This window comes from Delphinapterus leucas, chromosome 11, assembly GCF_059928025.1.
Source record: "Delphinapterus leucas isolate spDelLeu-1000000601 "Yukka" chromosome 11, BTC_Dleu_Yukka2, whole genome shotgun sequence".
Lineage (NCBI taxonomy): Eukaryota > Metazoa > Chordata > Mammalia > Artiodactyla > Monodontidae > Delphinapterus > Delphinapterus leucas.
The window spans coordinates 46,762,366-46,788,972 of NC_143139.1; the positions used below are offsets into that span (position 1 = coordinate 46,762,366).

Consider the following 26,607-nt stretch of genomic DNA (forward strand, 5'->3'; position numbering starts at 1 on the left):
TGTTACAAATATTAGATTTTATTGTATATAAATTATAACTCAAAAAAGCTGGCCAAAAAATGTGCAAAACTGCATACATCTTGGAGATCTCTGGATATAATCAAAGTTGAGAAAATTCCATGTGATTCTGCCTATACAATTTAAGGTGCATTACTTTTTGGTGGTATGCTTTCTATGTACAGTGTATTAGCTATTTAACATAATTCAAACACTAAAGAAGAAAATTAACTTACCAATTAAAATTACAGGTAAAATTTAGGTAACTAGGAACCATTGATACAATGTATAATCTAGTACAAACATAAGCTCAAGAATAAAACCTTTCTGTCACAACCAAAATGGTTTCAATGAAGATTGATAATTAAAAGATATTCATATTACTATTTCTAAAATCATATTTTATGACCTTGAGGCTTAAGGACATGACATCTTTAATTTAAAGTGGTCTCACCTGATTTGAGCTGACTCAGTGAAATCTAGTGCCTAAGTGTGTTCCCTTTCTACAACCATTTTTTTCCCCGCTATTATGAAAATGCTCCTCAATTTAAGAATGCTTAACATTTGGAGTGTTGCCATATAGCCTTTATTATGTAGCATCAACATTTGGTAATGATTCCAAAAATACTTTTGAAATGTTTACTTTGAGTTTTGTATTAAGTGTTGTGCATCAAGGGACCATATGGTCGGGCATTTTCTAACTTTTTTCAACTGGTGTTATGGCAAAACTACTCCACTGAATGTAACTGAGAATATATAAAACCTAACTAAAATTTAAATGTTCAAACAAGAGACACATTGAGTAAGTGATGATACCAGAATACAATAAAAGCTCTTTAATTTACAAGTTACCAGAGGCAAACATACTTTAAAGTTGATGTAAATCAAGAAAAAAAAATTACTTTTTGTGTGAGAAAGATACAATCAAAGGAAGTAGAGGTTTCCTTGTTAACCAAAGCCAGAATTAACATTTAGATTCCCAATATCTCCTGTAGGACAAAGAGGAGAAAACTGATTTTTCCCTTTTACTCTCAATTAATTTTCAATCTGTTAAAGATAAATAGGCAGAGCCTAATTCTAAAGCTGTCTATGTTCTAGAATCTATTGATGTGGTCTAATTTCAGTGTGTACCTTTGGGGCCAATGACAACAATTATTTTCAAGGGACATTGCTAATGAAACACCAATCATAGAGCTGACACAGTGTGGTGACATGGATAGAAAATCATATAAAGAAAATGGCAAAAAGTAAAAGAAAGTCTTTAATCTTATCTTGCTAATAATAGGAAAACAAATGAATAAACACCAGACATGGACAGAAGGAGGAAGTGTTGAAAATATTATTGCTGTATCACATTTAATATCCAAGGAAATTTTGAAAAATCCAGTTTAATATTCATATATTTTCTGAAATCCAGATACTATATATTTTATCTATATAATATCACATGTTATATGTATATAAACATTTTGACACACTGATATATAAATTTGTCTACTTTACAATCACTTCTTGAACCTTTATAACATACACTTCTTATTAGAGACACAGAAATGAATAAGATGTTTGGTCATTAAGAAGTAAGACAGGGAAGAAATGATTATTTTATACATATTTGTGTATATATATATATGTATATATATATATACACACACACACACAAACACACACATACATATATATATATACAGAGAGGGAGAGAGAGAGAGAGACATCAGATGCAATTGGGAGCACAGAGGATAGGGTTCCCAAACTCTACTCTGACAAGTTGGATGGGTTGGAAAGCAAAGGTAAACAAAATCAGAAAGAGGATTTTGGGCACAGGAAACAGCTTATGCAAATACAAAATTATAAGAGTATAGTCATTATGTAAACAGTTTTGTATGACCAAAGTACAAAATTTTCATCTTTTGAAGGGTGGCGCAGTGCAGGAAACTATTAGAAACAGGACTGGTAAACTATCAAGTCAGATGGTTAAGGGTTTATTAAGCAAGCCAAGGGGGTTAATTAATGGAAAAAAGAAGCCATTGATGAATTTTTTTCAGAGATACACTGTGATCAGATTTGCATTTATGAAAGATCTCTTGATATTGAAGGGGAGCAGAATATGCCACCCCCAAATATGCTACTTGAGCATATTAATTTTTTGAATTAAAGTTAAACAACTGATATAAGAGTAACACTGTGACTTCCTTTGCCCCCCTGAAGGCAGAAAATAAATCCCCCATATGAAATTTACCCTCCCTCTACCAGAGGGGTAGAAGGCATCCTTATCACCAGAGACAGAGAATTTGGGACCAAGAAGGCTGTATAAATAAACCTTGTTACTTCTTCACCAGTTTGCCACCCCAAGCCTGAACCCCTTTGTCTTGTCAGTTCTTCACAGATGTATTGTTTCCTTGACTAATGGTATAAAAGCTGCCTGTTTTGTTCACTTCTTTGAGTCTCATATTTTTATGGGATCCCGCACATGTGAAATTAAATTTGCTTTTCTTCTATTAGTCTGCCTTATGTCAATTTAATTATTAGAACAGCCAAAGAACCTAGAAGGGAAGAAAGGAAAAGTTTCCTCCCCTACAAGATCTACAACTACTCTGACTTGCATAATTTTCGATCTCTTTTAAGGAAAATGACCATTCCTTTGCAAGCTAACACATCTATCTGGAGAACACATTTAACATTCAATAGATGCTTGTGACAGATCTCTGAACCCTGCAGACAGAAGAAATACAGTAGACTCTTGAACAACACAGGTTTGAACTGTGCAGTTTCACTTATATGCAGATTACTTTCAATAGCAAATGCTACAGTACTACACGACCAGCAGTTGGTTGAATCCATGGATGCCTGGCCACTGAAATGGAGGAAGCGCATGCTGATTCTCTGATTGCACAGGGTGTCAGTCCCCCTAAACCCGACGTTGTTCAGGGGTAAACTATATTTTTATGGTTTGGATTAAATAGTATTATAATTATTTTCACATATGAGCTATTTGAAAGTAGAAATCATTCTGTTCAGGTTTACATCTACAGTAGTAGCTCTCCAATCAACAGCTGAAGATCTAAATACAAATGAACCAAAAGAAATGACTGGTAATGGAGAGCATGAAAACAAACTAGATATAAGAGTTTGTTGGGGTAAACAGAAATAGTGAAACGTCTAGCAAAGAGCAGGTGTTGATGGCATGTAGGGGTTTTGACATCTTAAAAAACCCATATATTTTTTTGTGCTATGTATTATTATGTTAGATAGCTTAGTTTATGAGCATGGAATTTGAGAAGATAGAAATGTAATTCTTATACCTACAAAGTCTAGTCCCAAGGAATGTCATAATTACTTTTACATTAACTGAAAGACTTGAGTAAAACCAAAATATTAACTGCTAACCAGGGTTTTGAATATGCAAAATTATTTGTTTGAGAATTTTAATAGGAAAATACATTTTTTGAAAGCAGGAAAAAAATGAGTCATGCATCTTATTGAGTACTCCCAGAAAAATAATATGCTATAAACTATTAAATGGAAAGAGTAATCCACTAAGATGACCAAAACAACCAATGAAAAGTGAATGACATTGACAAAGTTATATAGTAAGAATAGATAATACAACAGGTTAAAACAAACCATCAGTTTTTGTTTTTCCAAAGTAAGACTGTAAGAGGAATTTAACCAAGACTGGTAACTACTTGGTAATTCCAAATTACTATATTTTTTTAAATTATTGTGACTTGTTAAAAGACATTATGTAAGAATATTATTTTGAATTTCAGTAATATCTCAGAATATGCTTTTGATCAACTACAAGGTGCTGGGGATTTCTTGAAAAAGGAAATCTTTTAAAGAAATGCTTTCTTTTCTGGAATCTGTGAAAAAAAACACATTAACAAGTAATTATACTGTGGCAAATGGTATAATAGAAGCACAGCATTATTAAGTACTATGAGAAAACACACAATGAGAAAGATCTTTTTTTCTGACCAGATACAGGAAGAAGAAATTGAAGTAGCTCCTGAGTTGGGCTTTGTTGTAGGAAAAGAACAAATGGGCAATAGAAATTGAAGTAGCTCCTGAGTTGGGCATTGTTGTAGGAAAAGAACAAATGGGCAATTTGTTAATGTAGGTTTTTTTTTTCTTTAGTTCTTTCATTATGGGGGAAGCTGTCTATTCAATTAAAAAATGAGAAAGGAAATGGTGGCAATGAAAACTAAATATAACATAGTATGAGGCATAAACTTCAGAGTATAATCACTATTTACTTATTAGTTAGTTTTGGAAAATCTCTCTCTTCAGAATGCAGCAATTCAGTGAGCATTGAGTTTTCCATGTGCCAAGCATACCTCCTATATACCAGGCACTCCTCTAAGGACTAGTCTAGAGGCACGGAGGTCAAAAGAGCCTTTGCTGTCAGGGAGCTGGCATTCCAGTGAGGGAGACAATACATGAGATGAAATTTGCTGAGACAAGTGAATGATGAGCAGGCATCTTCTATGTGACTGCTGGAGCTACTGGACTTGTCTAGTAGGATTCCCTGGACAAAAAAGAGATCTTGAGTTTTAGGAAGTCTTGATGTGTATAAGGGAAAAAAAGCCGTATTTTCTTCTGGATATAAAAATTTTCAGTGACTTTTCAAGAATATCGTACATTTGTATTAGGGAAAGTACCTTTGAATGTACCTTTTATTTATATAAACACTTCCCCATGTTTTTAGAAAACAAAACCAATATCAGAATGTAAATGTTTATCTTAAGAACAGCACTATTCTTGCAGGTAAAGCACAATGCCCTGTGTAATTTTTAGTATGTCTGCAAAACTTTTGCCCATTTGGAAGAAATGTTTCTTGGTCTTGTAAGAATTTAGTGTTCACTGAACTGTAAACTGATCTTACTTGAAGTCTTATGTATATTGGTTTTCAAGTATTTGTGGATGAAGCTGATACTGCAAAAAAAGAAAAAATTCTACAGGTGTGAGCTTCATGCCACACAAGACAGGCTGTGAATCAGAATTTGACTAGTTTTAAAAAATAATTTGCATATAGTATAATTTAGATGAGTGATTTAGAAATGTCACTCTTGGACTATTATGTTCCAGTTGATGAGGCCGTGGTGACTGAAGGATTGTTCCACATCTTTTTGGGAGATAATATGGAATTTTCTCTAAATGGTGAGGCGTTTAGAAGCATTCTAGGAAGGGCTTTGTTGGAGACAAAAATCTGAGATATGGGTTTAAAATAGGGACCTCTCTATAACTCATAGCAATTTGATTTTCAATTTGGAGTCATAGATATACATAGAATTCTCCCATTAGTTTCTCAAATTTATAAGTGTATGTATGTGTGTGCACGCGCGCTCATGCGCATGTGTGTTTTGAGCAGGAGTTGGCATCTTTCCACAAGTTAGACAGGGAAACAGATGCTGAGGATGGCCATGGACCTGCAGACCCTGAGAACAGGCATATTTAGGAGCTAGTTTTACATTACTTTTGGTGCTGTATTTCTGTATTCTTGTCCTCACATCTTTCACTAAAATATTAGTAAAATGGTTGTCATCATCAGAGTTGTATAGTGATGAATTATGAAAAAGGCTTGTTGCATGTTAAGGATGGGGTGACATTGGAGAGAATAGTAAGGCTGACCTTCCAAGAGCTTTAATACGGGGTGATCACCCTGCAGAGGCTGACTGCACCCTGCAGAGTGGTTCTCTATCGATGTATTATCATCAACATGAATGCTAATGAATTAATGAAGAAGCTGAAGTGGAAAATTGAAGAACATATTCCTGAGTAGTCATAGGACAGCTCCTTGGAGGGCCCTCAGAAATAACTAGAGGACCTTGCATAAGGAGATTCGATATTAACTTGAATTGGGATGAGAATATAAATTAATTTTCCCCACTGTCACATGAGGCCAGGATCTGTTGGTAACTTGCAAGATAACAAATAAGAAGCATTGAGTCAACACTGAGAGAAGGGTAAGAGTCTATGTCACTTTGGGTATTGATGCTGAACTCTTTGGAAATGGAAAACTGGTGGCTTTAAAGTGAAGCCAGAATAACCACAAAACTGAGGGCAAGTTCCACCTTCTGAGGCGTTAAAAAAGGTGACATCCCTTGCTTATAGGAAGCTACTTTATTCTAACCAAAGTGACAAACTATGAAATTTCAGAGAAATTGCATTTGTCTTATTTATCTCTGTATTTCCAATTTCTAGCACAGTACTCTACTGAACGGGAAAATTTTGAAAAAGTTGGTAAATACATAGATTTTCTCATTAAATAAAATCTAAATTATTAATTTAAAAAATTGGTCCATTCCATTGCTAAAGGAATAAATCACAAACTCCAGAACAGTGCCTGGCTCCAATCTACTTTAACAATCTCAGCTCCCAATTTCTCTGTATGAATTTATAATCATATTAACCCCCAGCCTTTCACCAATCACAAGTTGCCTAATCCTATTGCTCTACTCTTGCTCAGCTCTTCCCTTAATTAAGGATGTATTTCTCCCAGTCTCAATGTCCATCTATATATTCCTCTTTGATCTTTGGACTTTGGAGGGGTGATAATTTTGGATAGGTGCTTTGGCTACTTCCACTTGTGCCCACAGTTTTTTTTTCACGGCATTAGCCAGAGAGAGGTTTCATGGGGTATTTTGCATTTGTTTAATGTAAATTAGGTCATATCAGTCCATCTTAAAACCGTCCATTGGTTTGCCATCACACTTAAAATTCAAGTCTTCATCATGTCTTTCAAGGTCCACACTTCCCTGGCACATGGCTTCCTCTCCAAAGTCATCACCCTCACTTACTCTTCTCCAGCCATATTGCTTCTTATTGTTCCTTGAGCCTGCCAACTCCATTGTAGCTTCAGGGCCTTTTTAAAAATTTTATTTTATTGAAGTATAGTTGATTTACAATGTTGTGTTAATTTCTGCTGTACAGCAAAGTGATTCAGTTATACATATGTATACACATTCTTTTTTATATTCTTTTCCATTATGGTTTATCATGGGATATTGAATACAGTTCCCTGTGCTATACAGTAGGACCTTGTTGTTTATCCATTCTATATATAATAGTTTGCATATGCTAATCACAAACTCCCAATCCATCCCTCTCCCATTCAGACTTTTAAATTTGCTTTTTCCTCTGTCAGGAAATATCTTTTCCCAACTCTTTTTGTGGCTCACTCTTTATTTTATCCTTGTTTCTACTTAAATGTCACCTTCTGAGAGAAATGCTCTCTGGCTTAATTAATCTAAAATAGCCCCAACTAAAACCTTTATCCTTCCGACATCTACCCATTAATATGCAAATATTTTACAGTATGTACTATAAATTCCAAAAGCTGATATATATATATATATATATTTTTTTTTTTAATTAAAATGGATTTGAAATAACTTGCTTATTAATGAAACCACTGAGAGTAAGTAATCTCACTCTCTAACCTGTGTTTAGCTATTTTGTTCAACAAATTGAACCTAAAATAAAACAAATAAAATCTCACCTTTGAGAGAGGAATGGGGTGAATCCCCTTTTGATCAGTAAGCACTCATAATTATTGGTCTTGATAATTACTAGCTCAAATCCAGTCTCTCTTCAGTGAAGCATATCAGGATAGGGTAAAAGTAAACACAGGTTTGTAAGTGGTTTTGACCATATGCTGATGGTCTGGAAAAGGTTGATTCACTCAGCAGAAAATTTTGGTCTGGTCAACTAAAAGCTGCTTCTCTTTTTTACCCTTAACTTGTATAAGTCTTCTAACCTTGGTTTAACCTTTGTCAAAACCTTAGAAAGTCTCTGCCCTTGACTTTTCAACCATGAAATTCCTTTCTGCATATAATGCAATTTTAATTTTTTCTGTTTCCCTGGATCTTCAGTTGCTCCTAAGTAGCTGCTAGAAATATGTGGCTAGCTTTAGTTGAAACTGCAAATTCTCAACTCCCTGACTATTTGAGATGCACATAGATAGGCTTTGGGGAGTTCACCTAGTTCTCATCCCCTCAAAAGGAGAAAAAAAGTTTTGCAATTTATATTTCTTTGAAAATTATTTTGTGGTGCAAAATTATGCTAAATTTATGGTGTGAGGGTTATTTTTTTTCTCTAAAAGACCCAAAGAACCATAGGGTAGCAAACTTTTATATACAGTTATTATTACTTCCATATTTCATCATTTAAAATGGTCCACCATTAATAGCATTTAGGGAAAATATTTCATTTATGGATATCTATATATTATTTCACATTGGATCATGTTTAAGTATTCTTGTCCTGGAATTCAGTATTCTGTTCACAGATGAAATAACTTCTGTCAAGGTGATGGTTAGAAATCACCAGGTTCTGTGGCTCTGGTAAAGAAAGAAGGTCCATAGTTTCAGGCTTACTGTTTCTATCAACGTTGTGTCCAAAAGGCTCTACCAGCTGAAAGTCTACCAACTGACATAAAATTTGTTGACTTTGCCAGATATCACACCATAAATCATTTATCAAATGATTTTGTCAAGAGTTGAGAATGGGGTAAGAAGGTTTTGTTCTTCCTAAAAAGTCTTTAATCTTCCTTTATTTTTAGAGGATATACTTGCCAAGTAGAGAGTTCTTGGTTGACTGTTTTTCTTTCAACACTTTAAAGATGCTACTACGTTGTCTTTTGGCTTACATTTCTGATAAGTCTTCTGTATATCTTATATTTGTCCTTTTGGATGCAAATTGTCTTTTTTTCTGGCTGCCTTCAAGATTTACTCTTTACCTATGATTGTCAGCAGTTTGAATGTAATATGTTTATGTGGGAGTTTCTTGATTGTTTTGTTCTATTTTTAGTATTTATCCTTCTGAGGTCTCTCTGAGCTTTTTGGATATGTGAATTTTATTATTTTTGGAAAATTCTCAGCCATCATCTCTTCAAATATTACTTCTCCATTCTCTTTCAATTAGCTCCTGGAATCCCAATTACACATGTTATATTGTTTTATAATATCCCACAAAATGTTCGATTCTATTTTTTCTGCTAATGTATTCTTTTGTGTTATAGTGTGCGTAATTCTTATTGATCATGTGAAGGCCACTGATCCATTTCTTAGCTATGCCATATATACTGCTAAGCCTACCAAAGGCCTTCTTCAACTACGTCACTATATGTTTTCTAGCATTTTCATTTCATTTATATCTCTGCTAAAATCTCCCATCTGTTCAAGCATGTTGTTCACCTTTTCCACTAGAACTTTTAACTTATTCATTATAGTCATTTTAAATTCCCTGTCTGAACTTGATTCTGTTAATTATTTTGACCCTTAATAGTGTTTCTTTTTTGTCCCTTGGTAGTAACTTGTCTTTTTGTTTTTATGTTTTACAATTTTTAGAAAATATGAAACTGAGGTAAATATTTTTGCCAGAAATTGGCATGCTTCCCTTTCTGCTATGCCTTAAGTATGCTGGGTTGAGTTAATCTAGTTAGGAGTTTAGCTGGGCTTGGGTTTTATTGTTTACTTTTGTTTGAAGTTTGTTATTGATATCATTATCCACAGTGTACTACAAGCTTCAGAGTCCTCTAACATTACCTTATACTTAATGTAGGGCTAGACTGTTTTTCTCAATGTTCCTGTTCCACCCTCAGCTTTAGGTGTTTCCTCTAAGCCTGTGCCTCAAAGAAGGATTTTCTTCACACTGTTGTCCATTCCCCAGTGGTAAACCACTATTACTTATTACTTAATGCATGTTAGTCTGGTAGGAAGTTGTATGTATTCTCTGTTGTCATAATTATCCTATTTTATGCAAGCTTTGTTTCTCTGGGTATTGGGGATGGGACTTGTTCAGTGATGCTGCCTCTTACAGCACACCTTTAATGGTCAAAGCCTAGGATGGTTTCTATTTGAAGTTCAGTAGTAAAGAAATTTTTTCTTTTAATTTCCCCCAGCCGAAATGGGTTTTCAGTGTATCCCTGTGGGTAACAGAATTTGCTTCCCTTAAGAGTATTGTACAGTGGAACTTTGTGCCTTTCCTGCTACCCTCCTTGGGCCTACACTTAAGGGTGGCTTTCCCCATTCTACCACTCTGCCTTCCACCTTTTTCATGAGAATTTGATGAACTACATTGAGAGAAGCCTTCAAGTGGCTGCAAATTCTCATGCTTACCCATATCTAGTCTTTAACGACTGGTTAAATATTTTAGCTTAATATTTTTTCTGAGTTAAGAATTCTGAGGTATAAAGATTGATTTTATATTTTAAAATGTTGCTCCTTTGTCTTCTATCTTGTATAATTTCTTACGAGAAGTCTATGATTCTTCCTTTCTTTGTTTACCTATACATATGTTTTTCCTCTGTTTTAAAATTTTTCTCTTCAGTGGTTTCTAGTAATTTAATTACAGTATGCCCTGTGTGGTTTTCCTTGAATTTATACTGATTTTGGTTTATTAATCTTCCTGGATGTGTGGGTTTAATTTTCATGAAATTTAGAAATTATTATTTCAAATTGTTTTTCTGATTCTTCCTTTTTGGTAATCCAGTTACAATGATATTAAACAGTTTGGCTTTGTCCAATATGTCCCTTAGGTTATGTATATTTCTTCAGAATATACAGAACTATGCTTTATTTTTTATAATATCTTTTACAATAACGTAATGCTCACTGATTTTCCCCCTGCATTACATAACCAGATGTTTATTCAATTTTTAAATACAGATATGTGCTTTTCATCTTTAGAAATGTGTATCTTCCATTTCTTTCATTATTTTCATGTTTTACTTTACATCTTTGAGCATAGTTATAACACGTTAAGGTCTTTGTATTAACCTCATCAACTGTCACTTCTGTATCTGTTTCTATACACTGATTTTTCTCATGGTAAATGTCTCAGTTTTTCTGCATTGCACGTATCTATTAATTCGGGGTTGGATGCTGGATATTTCTGAGGGATGAATTTTGGTGTCTTCCTCTTAAGACTGTTGTAGTTTTTTTTCTGGAAAGCAGTTAAATTATTTGGAGATTAGCTTGGTGTTCTTCAAAGCTTATTGCTAAGCATTGTTAGGACAGTTATAGGATAGCATTTTTTCTACATCTAGCTTAGCTCTCCTCTGAAGGCATTATCCTTCTAGAGTGTGTACTGAATGTCCAGGTTATTTAACAAGGTTTCTTGACTTTTGATGGCCACAATTCAAACATTCTCAGACCTGTGTTAGCTTTGAGGATTATTCTTCTTACAATTCCTTGCCACGTTTTTCACTGCACACATTTGGCTTATTACTTAGCAACAAACTCTAGGAAACTTCTATGCAGATTTATGAAACTTTTTTCACTGCTATCTCCTTTCTGGTACTCAGCCCCACAAATCCTGGCTGCCTGTAGCTCCCTCATCTCCAAGCTTTGTCCTCTCAATTAAGCAGGACTTTTATGATCTATAGGGGTCTTCATCCCTGCACCACCATCTGAAAAGTTCCACCAGGCATGAAACTGTCAATTGCAGGGCTTATTTCATTTATTTATCTTCTTTATGGATCACTTTCAACTGTTCAGTGTCTGAAAATAATATTTGCATTTTTTTTCAGTTTCTAGTTGTTTATGGTGGGAAGGCAAGTGTGGTCCTAGTTAATTATGGCTGCTAGCAATTTTTGAGCAATTATTTATGTATTTAGAGCTTTTCTAGATTTCAATTTACTTCATTATCCCACTTTATAATCTAAAGGCCTGGATGATTTTTTCCTTGTTTCTGAAATATCTCTATACATGTCAATTCCAGCTCTCACAGATAGGGCATCCACCTATCATGTGCATCCACCGTCATGCACAGAAGTTGCTCATAGGCAATTTGCTCTTCTGTGACAGCTTGCTTCTCTTTGAGAATTTGGTTTATCAGGGTTTCTTTGCATTTATCACTTTTCACTATCCCCACAGAACAGTAGGATTTTTATTTTGACTTATATTTCTTCTTATTACCAGGCAATGAAAATCTTTCACATCCGTCTCTATCTGACCAAGAATGAAAGCCGTGTACTTTTCACAGTATATTTTAGTAAAATGTTACTAATATAACTTCTTGTTGACACACTCAATAAATTAATTGGTCTCTTTAAAAACAGTGAGGCAAGCATTCAGATTTCTTGAAACATAAATCAGCCTAAAGGCTTTTTTCAACACAATTCTTTATGTCACAGGATCTAAAGCCCCTCTTTTTGCTCACCTTTGCTGAGCTGCAGCTTTTGGTAAAGAGATACTTTACAAGTTGAGCTCTTCTGGGAGTTCCACATAGGGATAAGGGCAATGGTTCCTCATCCTAACATGCCATTCCATTCTTGGACTTCAACACAGAGAAAGCAAATTAGGATATATGTATTACATGTAGCCTCTACCTCTCTCGAGACAGGATTTTTCAATCTCTTCTCCTCTGGTATAGAATTAATCTCTGTCCTTTCTAAATGCAGCCTCAAGTTATAACCTTACCACTTGGCATTCATGAAAACTGGCTTACTCTAGGAAACAAATCTGTAAAGCTTTTACAAATACTCACCTGACAGTGCGACTACCTGTGAAAAGCCTTGTTTTCAAAGCAAACATATATGAAAGATCAGGATCATAGATTATAGAACTAAAGTTTTAATGAAATCACGAAAAATAAAGAATACAGACTTCTTATATACTAATTCTTTTTCTTTTTTTATTCTGAAACATTGATCTTTTGCCACAGGCAGTCCTTAGTGTTCCTCCATATGGTACTACTTGATGCAAAAAAGATAATTAAAATTTTTGTCCTGTTTTTATTCTCCAGGATAAAACTTATGGAGGTAGCACCACTAATTTTTAGAAATTTGCTCCATTGAATAAATTCCATAAATATGGAGGGTGGGCAGAAGTGAAAGGGAAAAACTGATTTGGGGGAGTCAACTTCTTAGGAAATCCTTATTTCTTCTGAAGGCAAGTTAAAGATTGACAAAATATATAGAGATAAACAAATACAGTTATGAAAGAATACTGATAACAGAGGTAAAGACGTATAGGAAATATATGCACAGTATTTTTGCTAATTATTAACTAATCCATTAAGCAAATTGTTTTGAAAGCCAGTACTACACTGTCTGATACTGTAGCTGCTAAGTGCATATGAGTAAATTTAAATTAATCAAAACAGAATACAATTGAAATTCAGCTCCTCGGTCTCACTAACCACATTTGAAGGGCTCAGTAGGCACATATGTCAGGTGGCTGTCCTACTAAACTGTGTAAATATAGGACATTTCATCATTGCAGAAAATGCTATTGGACAGTACTAGCCCAAAACATACTACATTCTGTCCTAGGCCCTTGGTTATAGAAATGTACAGAATTTTTCTGCCTTCATGGGACTAAATATGTTGCTATATTCAGACAATAAACGTGTAAACTAATATGAGCTCATGTTGAGAATAAAATAAAAAAGGATCATAGGAATCAAAGAGAAATGTCTAGGTCAGTGGGTAGTGGTGGTTATTTTATCCAGAATGTTTAGGGAAGACTTCTTTGAGGACATGGCATAGAAGTCTGCCATGCCAAGACCCAAGATAAGAGCATTTGAATCAGAACAGAAAATACAAATATCCTGAGTTTTGTAAAGTTATCCTGAGACAGAAAAAAAAAACCCAACAACATTTGATGAGGGCAGTCTTTACCAATGACTTATGAAAAGCAAAAAGATCTGAGAAAAGGATTGATTTAAAGAGTTGTCTTCTCAGTGTGACCTCAAGGAGTCCCTGGAGTGGTGGTAATGGGGGTGTTAGAGGCAGGCTATTAAAGCGGACACACATGTCTTAAGGGTTAATTGCTTTTCACCCAAGTTTGGATCCCTTTGGACACACACGTCCATCCATAGTGCTATACCTTATGAAAACCAATGCTATGCTCATGGTCAGTTTCTTTCCCAAACTACATTTTTAAGGGCCTAAGCACATAAGAAGATGTGGGAGAGCACCTTTTTCTCTGTCCCAGTTCTTTCCTGACGGTTACGAGTCAGATGCACCTTAGAGTCCTCTAGAGGGCAGCATTGCTTAATTCCAAATGCCATACACACAGTCTTGGGTCTTTGAAAAACACTGATGCAATACCTGTTAAGATGAAATTCTTCCAGAAGTTTCCTTGGAAATGGAAATAATTCAACACAATTTTTGAAAGATGTGCTTGGGAAATTTTCTGTGAAAAGATATTCTTCTTCAAATGTTCACAAGGATAAATTAAACCCTTGAGGCTAGAGTTTTCTCTCTTGCCAGTTTGGTTACATCATCTCTCAGGTTCTCATCACAAAATCAAGCTCTCCCCCAAAGACTCCTATAAGTCTTCATTCACCTCCTCCTCTGTCCAGGAAACATTTATTCATCCTTCATGTTTCATTAGCCTTTGAGGAAACCTTCATGACCTGTTCCTCCCTGACCACCCCTCCCCCAACTAAAGATAAGGGACATGGAAGTGAAAGAAGTGTTCCTGGGAAAGAAACAAAGGGAAATAAGCATTTTATCACAATTTTGATGACAGTTTTGTATATTTAAGGAAATAAATGGAAAATGTCTGATACTAATGCTTGAGACTAAGGTTAAAAATAAATGATTTCTTTGTGTGTTCATCTGGGGCTGAAAGAGCAAACCAATCCATTAATTAATAAGTCTTTTATATGGTTTCTATGTGCTTTGAATGGTGCTCTTGAATAGGAGATATTCTGGAGTGAAAAAGGAAATACATTTTCACTCCTGCTAATTTTATTTTAAAATGTTGTATCTGTTAAAACAACAACAACACAGGCCCAAAATGGCATCGCTTATGCTAAAGCCCATGATACCAAACCTAGATTTAATACCTAACTGCAGTTTCAACCTTCACCAGGAATGTAATTTTTCTTAATTGAGATACAGTTGATGTACAATATTATATAAATTACAGGTGTACAACATAGGGATTCACAATTTTTAAAGGTTATACTTCATTTATAGTTATTATAGAATATTGGCTATATTCCCCGTGTCGTATAATATATCCTTGTAGCTTATTTTATACCTAATAGTTTGTATGCCTTAATCCCCTATCCCTATATTGTCCCCACCACTTCCCTTTCCCCACTGGTAACCACTAGTTTGTTTTCTATATCTGTGAGTCTGTTTCCTTTTTGTTATATTCACTAGTTTTCTTTTTAAAATTCTGCATATAAGTGATATCATACAGTATTTTTTTTCTGTCTCATTTCACTTAGCATAGTACTCTCCAAATCCATCCATGTTGTTGCAGATGGCAAAACTTCATTTTTTATGGCTGAGTAGTATTCCATTGTGTATATATACCACATCTTCTTTATTCACCCATCTGTTAATGGTCACTTAGTCTGCTTCCATATCTTGGTAATTGTAAATAATGCTGCTATGAACACTGGAGTGTATGTATCTTTTCAAATTAGTGTTTTCATTTTTTTGTTTGTTTTGGATATATACCAGGAGTGGAATTGCTGGGTCATATGGTAGTTCCATTTTTAGTTTTTTGAGAAATCTCCATACTGTTTTCCATAGTGACTGCACCAATTTACATTCCCACCAACAGTTTGTGTCATCTTCAATTTCTTTCATCAGTGTCTTATAGTTTTCTGAGTACAGATCTTTCACCTCCTTAGGTAGGTTTAATCCTAGGCATTTTATTCATTTTGATGCACTGGTAATCTTACTGAGTCCCAAGCTCATACTGCTCGCCACATGACAGGCCAATCAAATCAAGAGACAAGTTGTTGGGCAAGGAATAGCAACTTTATTCAGAAAGCCAGCAGAGAAGATGGTAGACTAGTGTTCCAAAAAAGCATCTTGCCTGGGTTTGTATGCTAGTTTCTTTCATAGAGCAAAGAGGGGGAAGTGAGGAGATAAAGTAAAAAAAGGCAATAAGATGTTGCAAATATTTCCTAGTTCCAGCCAGACTCTGGAGGGGGTGGATGTTAATTTCTTCTTTCCTGCAGCCATGAATAGGTGGGCCTGGTCAGGATGTTTCCTGTGAGCTAAACAAAGGTATTTTAGTTTAAGCTCAGGCATAGGAGGCAGGGTTCCCGGAAATAGGCCATTATGTATACTTTAAGCTATAGGCAGCATCCCTTTAGTGACTAACTTGTAGCAAAAGCACTAAAATATGAAGGTTAAAGTAAGAGAAACATCCAATATGGAGTCAGATTTGTTCTTCCCTCTTACAGTAAATGGAATTGTTTCTTTAATTTCTCTTTCTGATAGTTCATTGTTAGTATACAGAAATGCAACAGGTTTCTATATATTAATTTTGTATCCTGCAACTTTACTGAATTTATTGATAAGCTCTAGTAGTTTTCTGGTGGCATCTTTAAGATTTTCTGTGTATAGTATCATGTCATCTGCAAACAGTGACAGTTTTCATTCTTCCTTTGCAACCTGGATTCCTTTCTACTGGATGTAATCTTTTTTTTAAAATAAATATATTAAATTGCAACGAAGAGTAGCCCCTGCTTGCCACAACTAGAGAAAGCCCACACACAGCAACGAGCACAATGCAGCCAAAAAAAAATTTTTTTTAATAAATAAATTAATTAAAAAAAAGGAGACCCAGGTTTCATACACTTACTCACATATCCATTGTCTTAACACATATTAAATAAATCTTACATGAACCTCTGCTCTCAGTGCTATGTACTGCTCTCAGTGCTCCTATGGTTAATGTGTGGATTTTAACAATCAAGTATGTAATTAGGAAAATAACAGTGTGACAGAGAACGTTAAAGAAGATAATGATTCCTTTTCACTTTACTTTTACCTACAAGAGGTACTGAAGAGCTTCGGGTGGTAGAGAAATCACCTCCACCTCAGGACATTTTGAGAAGTTTCAAAAGAAAAGTTGAATTTGAGGTACACCTTATAAGAGAGGCAAGATTTCTTTAGGTACCAAGGGAATAAGAGTGTGTTGGCTGGAGTGAATAGAAGAAACTAAAGTGGGAATGACACATAATGATAGCAGTCATTTATTTAGTGCTTACTATTTGTCAGGTAATTTATCTCCTATGATTCTCACAATGACCTTAAATCCTCATTCAGTAAATGGGGAAACTCAAGATCAAAGATACTGAGTAATTTGCTGTAGACCACACAGCTCTGAGGTAACAGAGGCTGAATTCATTCCTCAGAGCTCTCTGACTCTTGATTAAAAGAGTCACCAACCTAGATCTCTTGTTCCTGGATCACAATTCATACTAAAGAGGACTCGACCTTAAGACTCAAAAAACTATTCTAGGGAAGCCTGTAAGTGAAAAACCACATGTGCCAGTAGCTAAGCAATGTCTTGTTTCAATGCAGAAATGATATTTACAGTGAAACTGACCTTTCTTGTATGTAAGAGATTCAATACAGGATTCCATTTACTATGGCAGGATATGAAATTAACTCATGAGATTTGAACTTCTGGTACTTTCAAACCAAGACTTAAAAAACCCCTGAAATTTACAACAAGCATGTTACAACTGGTGACTAAATGGGAGCACGGGGAGAAGTACAGTTGTAACAAAAGAGTTTAGATAACTTTTTATTACACTGGACTGTCTCCCTGCCTTAGTTCAAGGTTCTGATATTAGATTTCACTGGGGAAAAAATGAATTGAGATAACATCAGATAAAGCAGCATATTGTGAAAATTATGCACGGGATATCCCTATGAAATGAAATATTCCCCATCACTTAAACTAGAGTTGTATTAGAAGCATAAAGGCTTCCCATAAAATACATACCATATGGTCTAGCTCATAGAACTTTGATTATATTTTCATCAGTCAAAACTGATGAAATTTAATTCAAAATTTATTCAAAACTTAATTCAAACTTAATTTGGAAGGTGAAATGTAAGTGTGTGTGCAAAACTCTGGATTTAACACTGTAGTGATTATGGTAGCCTAAAAATATAGAGACCTGCAATTTAGAAAATGTTACTTGTGGTTGAGGATTAAAGAAGCAAAGGAAATCCATTGCTTTACTCTGACTCACATTTTCTACACAGGAAGCTTAAATTCATCTCATGCACGCATGCACGCACGCACACGCACACACGCACACACACACACACACTTTCAAGTAACTTTTGTATTCTACTAGGTAGATGCATGCTGGAATTAATTACTTTTGTCAGCCAAAGACAGCACCAATGAACATTCTCAAATGTTACCTTATCACACAAAAAAGACCTACAATTCTTATTATGATCTTTTTGTCTCTTTCTGTAGACACTTATGATGAAATTTCATCTTTAGTGATGGCATTCATTGCAGTATTAGGAAAGGATATTTTCTCTTTTGGAGATAAATGGTGAGCTGACATTTTTGAGTCTCACTGGATTAACACAGAACCAGCTAGGGAAAAGAAAAGTTAAAAATGAAAAGTAGAATATAAGAAGTTCAGATAAAGCTATCCTTGAGTTGACAGTTTGCTATGAAAATCCATTTCCTTAGTTTTTTAATTTAACTAGAAATCTTTCAGTAAAGCTCACTATTTAATAAAATGGTTTTATGATATACAAAAAATGAAGATGTGATATCTAAGGGCTAATTTTTAAACTAATATGGGAAATTTTTTCTTGAATCCAATGTTATCATTAAATATAATTTAACAACTCCCTGATAATGAAAACTAAAACTAACATTGTACCAACTGTAGTTATAATGGCTTATAGAACAGGAAGATATTTCTCTTGGATATGCATATATTTTATATTGAATGAATCAAAAAGTATGTGTGTACCTGCAGTCCTACACTGTAATGCACGTATTCCTTTTAAAATAATGGCTTCCTGTATAATTCAGTTAATTGACATTTAAGCAGCACAAACTTTGTAAAACAAACCAGGTGCATTGGAGTGATCAAAAAAAAGGCATAGTTTGTGTTTTCAGGGGATATTTAATCTCTTTTGTTTCACAACCAAATTCAGTGCTTTTCAACTTTTAGTGAGCATCAGACTCATGTGTGTGCCAGTCTAGGATTTGATTTTACTTTTCTTACAAGCTATTATATTAGTCTGTTACTTTTCCATGGATGCTGGTAGGAGACACGGGACTCCAAGTTCAGAGATAAAGGGCTTTGTTACTCACAATGTAGCAAACAGTATGTGAACATCAACAAGCGCTTCATTTCCTTGCCCCCATATTCTCCAGAAGTGATGTAGAGTGCCCTGAAGGATGCCTGCACATGATCCATGTTGCTAGAATCCAGGTGACTGAAACAGAATTATGTTTCAATCTCCTAGCTTCCCTTTTGGCCAGGCTGCCACCCAGAGGGTGTACCAGTCAGGCCTACCTGAGGTTACTGGTAGGAGAAAGACACACATCATGCCCAGGAATAGTCAGGGAAGAATCCTGAATTTTCAAAATAGTTTTATGTATTTCACCTCCCCTTTCCTGTGATCATTACCCAGGAGGAAGGCAAGAGGAGATCAACCCATTCTGAGATGGCCACATTCAGTGATCACACTGTTTTACCAGGAAGAGACAAGGTCGATAGAGTCAGAAATAATTTTTAGATGATTGTTTTTTTAAAATGCATTCTACCTCTCAATGATGCCAGCAGCCTGAAGATGATAAGGGCCATGAATGTACATCATCAAATACCATGATAATCAGCCTATTTTTCAGTGGCCTTTAGGACAAAAGGCAAACCATTGTCAAACTGTAGATGGTTTGGAAAGTGGAACATGGCACAATTTAGATTTTAGAGTCATAGTTCGGTGGCCAGATTTTACTGATTGGACTGGAACAGCAACCCTACGACCAGAAAAAGTGGTGACAGTCATGAAGTACCACAGATATCCTTAAGATAGGGATCAAAGATTCCATGTGGTCAATTTGCCAGAAGGTAGAGGCAATGACTCCTGCAATGTGTCATTCCACTTGTGAGTCAGATGGGTCAACTTTTGGCAAGAGTCACAAGTTTGGCATAAAGTAATAACTTCTAGATCAGAAACATACAATTCTTTATGAACAGTCTATGAAAGTGGAGGTATTGCCATGTCCAGTCTAATGATAAATTTAGGTAGTGATGGTGGCCATCTGATCAGCAGCTTGATTCCAGTTGGTCTTATTAGAGAATGGGCCCTTACCATAGACATCTACATGAGCAACTCTGATTGCCAGCTGAGATTTGTTTCCACAGTTCATGGCTCAAAAAAAAGGGTGCCTTTAATCCACCAGTCTGAGGTCTTCCAAGTGGTAGACCAGATACCTGGGATATTGGCAACAACCCAAGAATTAGTAAAAATGTGAAAAGATTCATCAAGGATAGTATTGGCCAGGGCTATTAAGACTACCTTGAGTTCTGAACACTGAGTAGAGTAACCACGTCCACCTTTGTTTACAAATATCTAGCACTAAGACTGAATACCAGTAGGGACCCAATGAACACCATTAAGTATTTTTTTTTAATTTATTTATTTATTTTTGGCTGCATTGGATCTTCATTGCTGCGTGCAGGCTTTCTCTAGTTGTGACGAGTGGGGGCAACTCTTCATTGCAGTGTGCATGCTTCACAGTGTGCGTGCTTCTCATCGCGGTGGCTTCTCTTCTTGTGGAGCACAGGCTCCAGGCATGCGGGCTTCAGTAGTTGTGACACACAGGCTAAGTAGTTGTGGTGCACGGGCTTAGTTGCTCCGCGGCATGTGGAATCTTCCTGGACCAGGGCTCGAACCCATGGCCCCTGCATTGGCAGGTGGATTCTTAACCACTGCACCACCAGGGAAGTCCTAAGTTTTAATTTAGCTGAGCTATCAGTAAATCAGGCCTAGAAATTTAGAAGAACACCTGTAAGTCAAAGACCCCATTGGGCCAGCACTGTTGCTTCATGAAGGCATTGGAGTTGAAGATAATATTTCCTCCAAAGGTGTAGCTGCCTGTTTCTGATGTAAGGACAAAATGCTTCTCCAGCCAATCCAGCTGTGCTCTTGAGTGTACCATTTCCATTCAACTAGTGAGGCTTGTTGGGTTCCTTCCTTGTCAGTAAGCCTGGACATCATTTTATGTGTTTATTGTCTATTTCTACTTATTTTCTGTGGATTGTCTGTATTATTTCGCCACTTTTCTATTCAGTTGTTCACACCTGTATTGCTTTGTTGAAGTTTTTTTATATTGTTTTCCAATCTTTCATTGCTTGTCATTTATGGCATCTTTCACTATACAAAATTTATAATGTCTATATAGTCAAGTCTATCATGTTATATCTACATGCCTTCTGGGTTTGGTGCATCACCTCAAAGATACTCTTCTACTTCAATATTATTAAAACATTTCTGTATGTTTTCTTCCAAATATTGTTTGAATTTTTAGTCCATCTAGATTTCATTTTTATATATGATGATTAGTATTCAAACTTTATTTTCTTCTAAATAGTCAATATTCTAACAGCATGCATTTTATTATTCTTCCATTCCCCACTGATTTAAAATGCCTCCTAATTTTCAAGCAAAAATTCCAAATATGCTGGAATATATATTCCAAATATATTTTGGACTGTTCATCTGAGTCTAAAATATTAACATAAGACTGTTGACAGGGCAGGGAAATAATTATGTGATATTGTTTTGAAATGAATAGTAATTTTTAAAGCTATTGCTTTGTAGCTCATAATGTCATTGCATTTCTCAAATCATGCTTAAATGTGCATTTTTTTCATCTTCTTTATAATGTTACAAGGAGTATTATTAATAGAGCTTACATTAAATTTAGGAAAAGACAGAATAAAATTTAGTTTTTATAAGCAACTATTCAATAGCAAAAATAGAGTCAATCTTAAAGCATCCTAATAACTAGGATCAGTAAGAAAAAACACTGCTTCATTCTATATTCACATTTACTCCAATGTTGGAAAATCAAAGACGTGAGTGAAGCTAAAGATGATTAAGGATATGTATTTTCTTATTGTTACTTTTCTTTATTTTTGTGTCAAGACCAAAAGCTACTGAAGTCCATATAATTGGCTTTTCAGTCTTAAGTGAAGGAAATATTCAACACTTACTATATTTAATTATGGGTTACAGAGGTTTCATCATCACCAAAGAGGTACATTCTCTAACTTACATGAAATCCCCCAAATAAATCCTATATTAGTTGACTATTGATATTAGATTATATTTCAAACTTAATTCCTGCTACTTGGTTCTTGAGTTTAGCCTTCAATCATGTGTATAGAATGTAGTCACTCATAGTTTACCGTTGGCTATCCTAACCATTCTAACAAGATGGAGGCTTGATTGCTTTTCTTTTAGGATAGAGAGTGCATGCTCAGCACTCTTTGCCTAATTATGTCGTTTAATTTTCACTATATTCCAGTCAATTAGATTTTGTTATTGTTCACTTTACTGATGGGGAAAACCACAATCAAAGAGATTAAGTGATCTGCCCGATGCCAAGAGCTAACAAAGAGCAAATTTGAAATTTAAAACCTTATCTGTAGTCTTCTGAAGTCCATGATATCACTGCTGTATCATCGTTCAAATTAAGCTTCAAGGGACTAGCTTACAGGTATACACCAATAGCTCTGAGCAATAACCCTGTGGATTGAATGAATGGGAGTGGAAAGCTTACAAAGCCAAGACACAGACATTTTCATTACTTCTGGGCACAGATCTATTAAGAAGAGTCAGAAATTTGTCATGATTTTGTTTTTAAATTCAAAGCATGTGTTCAAAATACACGTTCAAGAGTTACTTAGATCATTTCTCCCAGGCCCCCTTTTCAAGAACACTTATGTTGTTTACTGGACTATAGCTTGGCTCCTTTGTTTGTTTTCATTTATGAACATGTAAAAATCTCACGGGGACATGTTACTTCCTTCCCTTTTTCTACCCTGTTTCCTTCCACTCAGTTGCCATAGGTAAGCAATTTCTTTAGCTCTGATTTATACTTTCACTTCTCTTTTTGAAAAAGAAGCTAAAGCAGATACATGTACATTTTCTTATTTCAAACATTATCTCTTTAAAATATAAGCTGAGTTACTTACCTGCTTAAAACCCTCCAGTGGCTTCACCTTACTCTTGTGATAAATCCAAACTCCTTCTGTGATCTTCTAGAACCTAAATTATCTGCTATTGGCTAACTCTCTGACTTCCTTTTCTAGCGTTCTACCCTTGGTCATTCCACTATATCTACTTGAATACACACATACTCATCCTTGCTCATGGTCTTTGAACTTGCTAAACTCTGCCTGCAATGCTCTTTACCTTGTTCGCCCTCTTACATTTTTGCATTATCTGCTCAAATCTCACCTCAAAGAGGACCTCTCTGGCAACCCCATTATCATGCTCTATACCCTACCTTGCTTTGGTTGTTTTTCATAGCATTTGACACTACCCAACCTTTCATTATACATTTATTTGCTAGGTGATTGTTATCAGTACCACTCACTATAATTTAACCCCTGTGAGGCAAGAACATTGTATTGCTCATCATTCTATCACGTGTGCTTGCAACAGTGCCTTCAAATAGTGGGTGATCAAAAAATATTTGTTAACTGTATTGATAAACTAATGAATCAATAGTTCCTCCATGTCTCATTTTTTCCTTATTAATCTCATGCTGCCACCCTTTTGTCTATGAGTTATGTTAAAAAAAACACTCTGTTTTCTATTTCATTGTTCCACTTGTCTTCAGTATTCCCATTGAGTCTTGCTGCTTCTATTGCTTTTTAGAATTTTGCAATCATGTTTTCCCTTTCCATGCAATTTTCCTTCCTGATGTCATAATTTCCCTCTTTGAGCCTGTCTTCCTCTAGCAAAGTCTTCTGCCTTGCTGAAAATAAAAGATATTCTAACATCCTACCTTCTATCTTGCAGAAACATCATTTCAAAGAAGGATAGTTATTTCTCATTCCTCAGATTGATTCTCTTGAACTGCTGAAGCATTTCTCATCCTAGTGATTTTTTTTCTCTTTGTACATCTTTACAGAGGCAGATCTGTGCTCATGCGGTCTTGTGAATTGGGATGGGTTCTCCAAAAAGACTTTGTGTATTTCTGGAAGAATCTCCCAGGCCAGGGGGCAGTTAAAGAGAGAAGGAAAATGTTTGATTTGTTGTGATTTAACTTTGCCAATTTGGACATCAAGGTGTCATATGGAAAGAATATGGAAGGAGGAAGTGTTCCTTCTAGAGGCTTTTTTACTATAGAGCAGCATCTCTTTGCTGAAGGAGGTCCTGATAAGTGTGTTGCGGGCAACTAGCCGGGCTGCTTTCTCTCTAGGTTAAATGGTCACTCTTTCAGCAAGACTACGGCCCCATGAGTATGCCATGCATGGAGTAAACATACTTTTTAAAAAAATCTTTGCTCTTTTATCTATAGCTTTCTCAAGGATATTGGTAAAGTGAAATTGTTCCCCAAATATACAATAACCTACTGTGTGGACCACTTTCACCACATATTCCTGCACTTCTAGCTAAGGATGTACTAGTAGTGTCCATTTCAGATACTGAAGGAGTTCCTTGCATGTACTTTTCAGTTTCCTGGTTTACAGACTAAAATAGACTTCCCGATATTTTTATATACCCTTCCCAAGTTCAGGGAGAATCTGGAGGAGAGGTGCCAATTAAAGATTATGTTCAAGTCACCAAAGTTAGTTGCCCAATTGCTTTTATTTTAACGTTATATAAAAATAAAGAGAATGGTATAAGCAGACCTAGATACCCACCTTCCAGCTGGTTTACGTATCAAATACAATTTACCTGGTGATGGTATTTGTGTTCACATATTACAAGACTGAGAATTTTAGATGTTACCAACCAGGGTTCTTGGCCTCCTTAATCAATAGAAATTGATAAGAGGCCAGACAAGAAATTTAGACAGGGCTTCCCTGGTGGTGCAGTGGTTGAGAGCCCGCCTGCCAATGCAGGGGACACGGGTTCGTGCCCCGGTCCGGGAGGATCCCACATGCCGCGGAGCGCCTGGGCCCGTGAGCCATAGCTGCTGAGCCTGCGCGTCCGGAGCCTGTGCTCCGCAACGGGAGACGCCACAGCAGTGAGAGGCCCGCGTACCGCAAAAAAAAAAAAGAAATTCAGGCAAGGCTTTATTGGGCCTCCTGCTGCAGGAGGGGGGAGCAAGAACAAGAAACAGGTTCCCTTGCTTGCTGGCTGTCCAAGGCGGGCAGCAAGCTGCTTCCTTATATGCACTGAGGGTAGCGGCAGGTCCAGGGGTCAGGCCGGAGGGGTGGCTTAGATGGCTTGCCTACCCCTCTGGTGGTGGTTTGTGTGCAGGGGGCATATGTGATACCCTGCTTTTGCTCCCAACACCCTTGTTTTGCTCCCGGCTCTTCAGAAGTGGCAGTTGGGTTTTTGATCTCTTTGTGTCTTTTTGTCCAAAATTTGCCCAACTGCGCATGTATGCAGTTATTTTTAGTCCCTTATAGTTTCTTTGTATTTTATTGCTTGAGGAGACATTCGTCCAGGTGCAAGCACTGGGTCACAAGTTCCAGTCCCAACCTGTCTCAGATCCATTTTCCTATACCTTGTTTGTGATAAGAATAATACGTTACCTGGATCTTGTTTCGATCCTGAACATAACAGTATCTCAGAGCCAAGAGTTGCCTTTATCAAATGAATGCTCCTAGTAATAAAAAGGAAGCAATTATTAGTGAGAAGAGTGTATAAAGAATGAATAGTAATTTTCAAAATGTTAGAGGAAATGAATTAAGTTGGTACATTCCATCTGTTTTTCCTCTTGTTCTATACCCTTACTGTGCCCTAGAAGGCTGAGGAAAGGGAATGAGATAAATTCACAGGGGGAAATGTTTCTCAAGACCTGCTTTGTTACTTTAAATTAACCCATCCACCCATGACCCAGTGGCTAGGAGTCCTAACACAGTATGTAGATATTGCAAATCCTTTCTCAGCCATTCCACTGGGCTCCCATTACTTTACTACTATTTCATTTTCCAGTCCTGACTGATTTCTGTCCTCCTCTCCTTTTAGGTTCTGGTCACACACTCTTGGCTCTCACAGTAAAACTGATTTCTCAGGTTTTGATCCCTCAGGTTGTCTGAGCATTTGGGATGTCCTCAGCCTCTGGCTCCTGGTGCTAGATTTAGCTGCTTCTGTTAAATTTTTATTTCTGATTCAGAGAGCAGGGTATGGGTACATAAGGGCATAGACAAAGCCAGAATGTCTGGATTTGAAAGCTGTCTTCACATTTAGTCAACTGAGCATCCTGGGCCAATAACTTTACCTCTCGAGTTTCCTTAACTGCAAAATGGTGACTATATAATAGTATGAACCTTATAGGCTTGTTTCAGGATAGAAATAAGATAATATTGGTGAAGTGCCTAGTACAGTGGTAGATGCATGCCAATTGTTATAACTATCTTGTAAGTAAATGAAAAATAAAATAGTCCGTTAACCCGGCCTGGCTCCTACAGGGTGAGAGGCAAACTAGATATTTCTTTGTTTCATGTTTTCAACAGAAAGCACTAGTTATTAAGGCTAAATCATTTTCTGCTTTGGCCTTATCACTTTCCAAACCAGCTGCTTTTCTCTCTGACTCTCTATGTCATGCTTCCAGAAAGCCCCAAACTTGGCACTGAACAGCAATGAAATGAATGTTTGCAGAGTTTAGGACTCTAATTAACATAAAATGACTTACAAACTACAAGGGCTTTGCATTTAAA

The 26,607-nt window shown here is 36.1% G+C and overlaps 1 protein-coding gene across 6 annotated transcripts in view; it reads right to left on the minus strand.

Moving 5' to 3' along the window:
• Positions 1-818: 818 nt before the first annotated feature.
• LOC111173812 (uncharacterized) overlaps positions 819-26,607 on the minus strand; it is a 154,657-nt gene continuing 128,868 nt past the window's right edge. For 2 of the 6 annotated variants that reach the window (XR_016394969.1, XM_089920960.1), the window contains 2 exons: positions 25,480-25,550; positions 819-15,972 (listed from right to left, as the gene is read on the minus strand). Coding sequence is in view for 1 of the 6 variants with exons in the window: in XM_089920960.1 (XP_089777086.1) it covers positions 15,812-15,972; positions 25,480-25,550 (232 nt within the window). In the remaining 5 variants the exon portion in view is untranslated. Of the gene's footprint in view, positions 25,551-26,607 lie in introns of all 6 variants that reach the window. The other 4 variants (XR_016394965.1, XR_016394967.1, XR_016394968.1 and 1 more) reach the window with 4 other exon arrangements.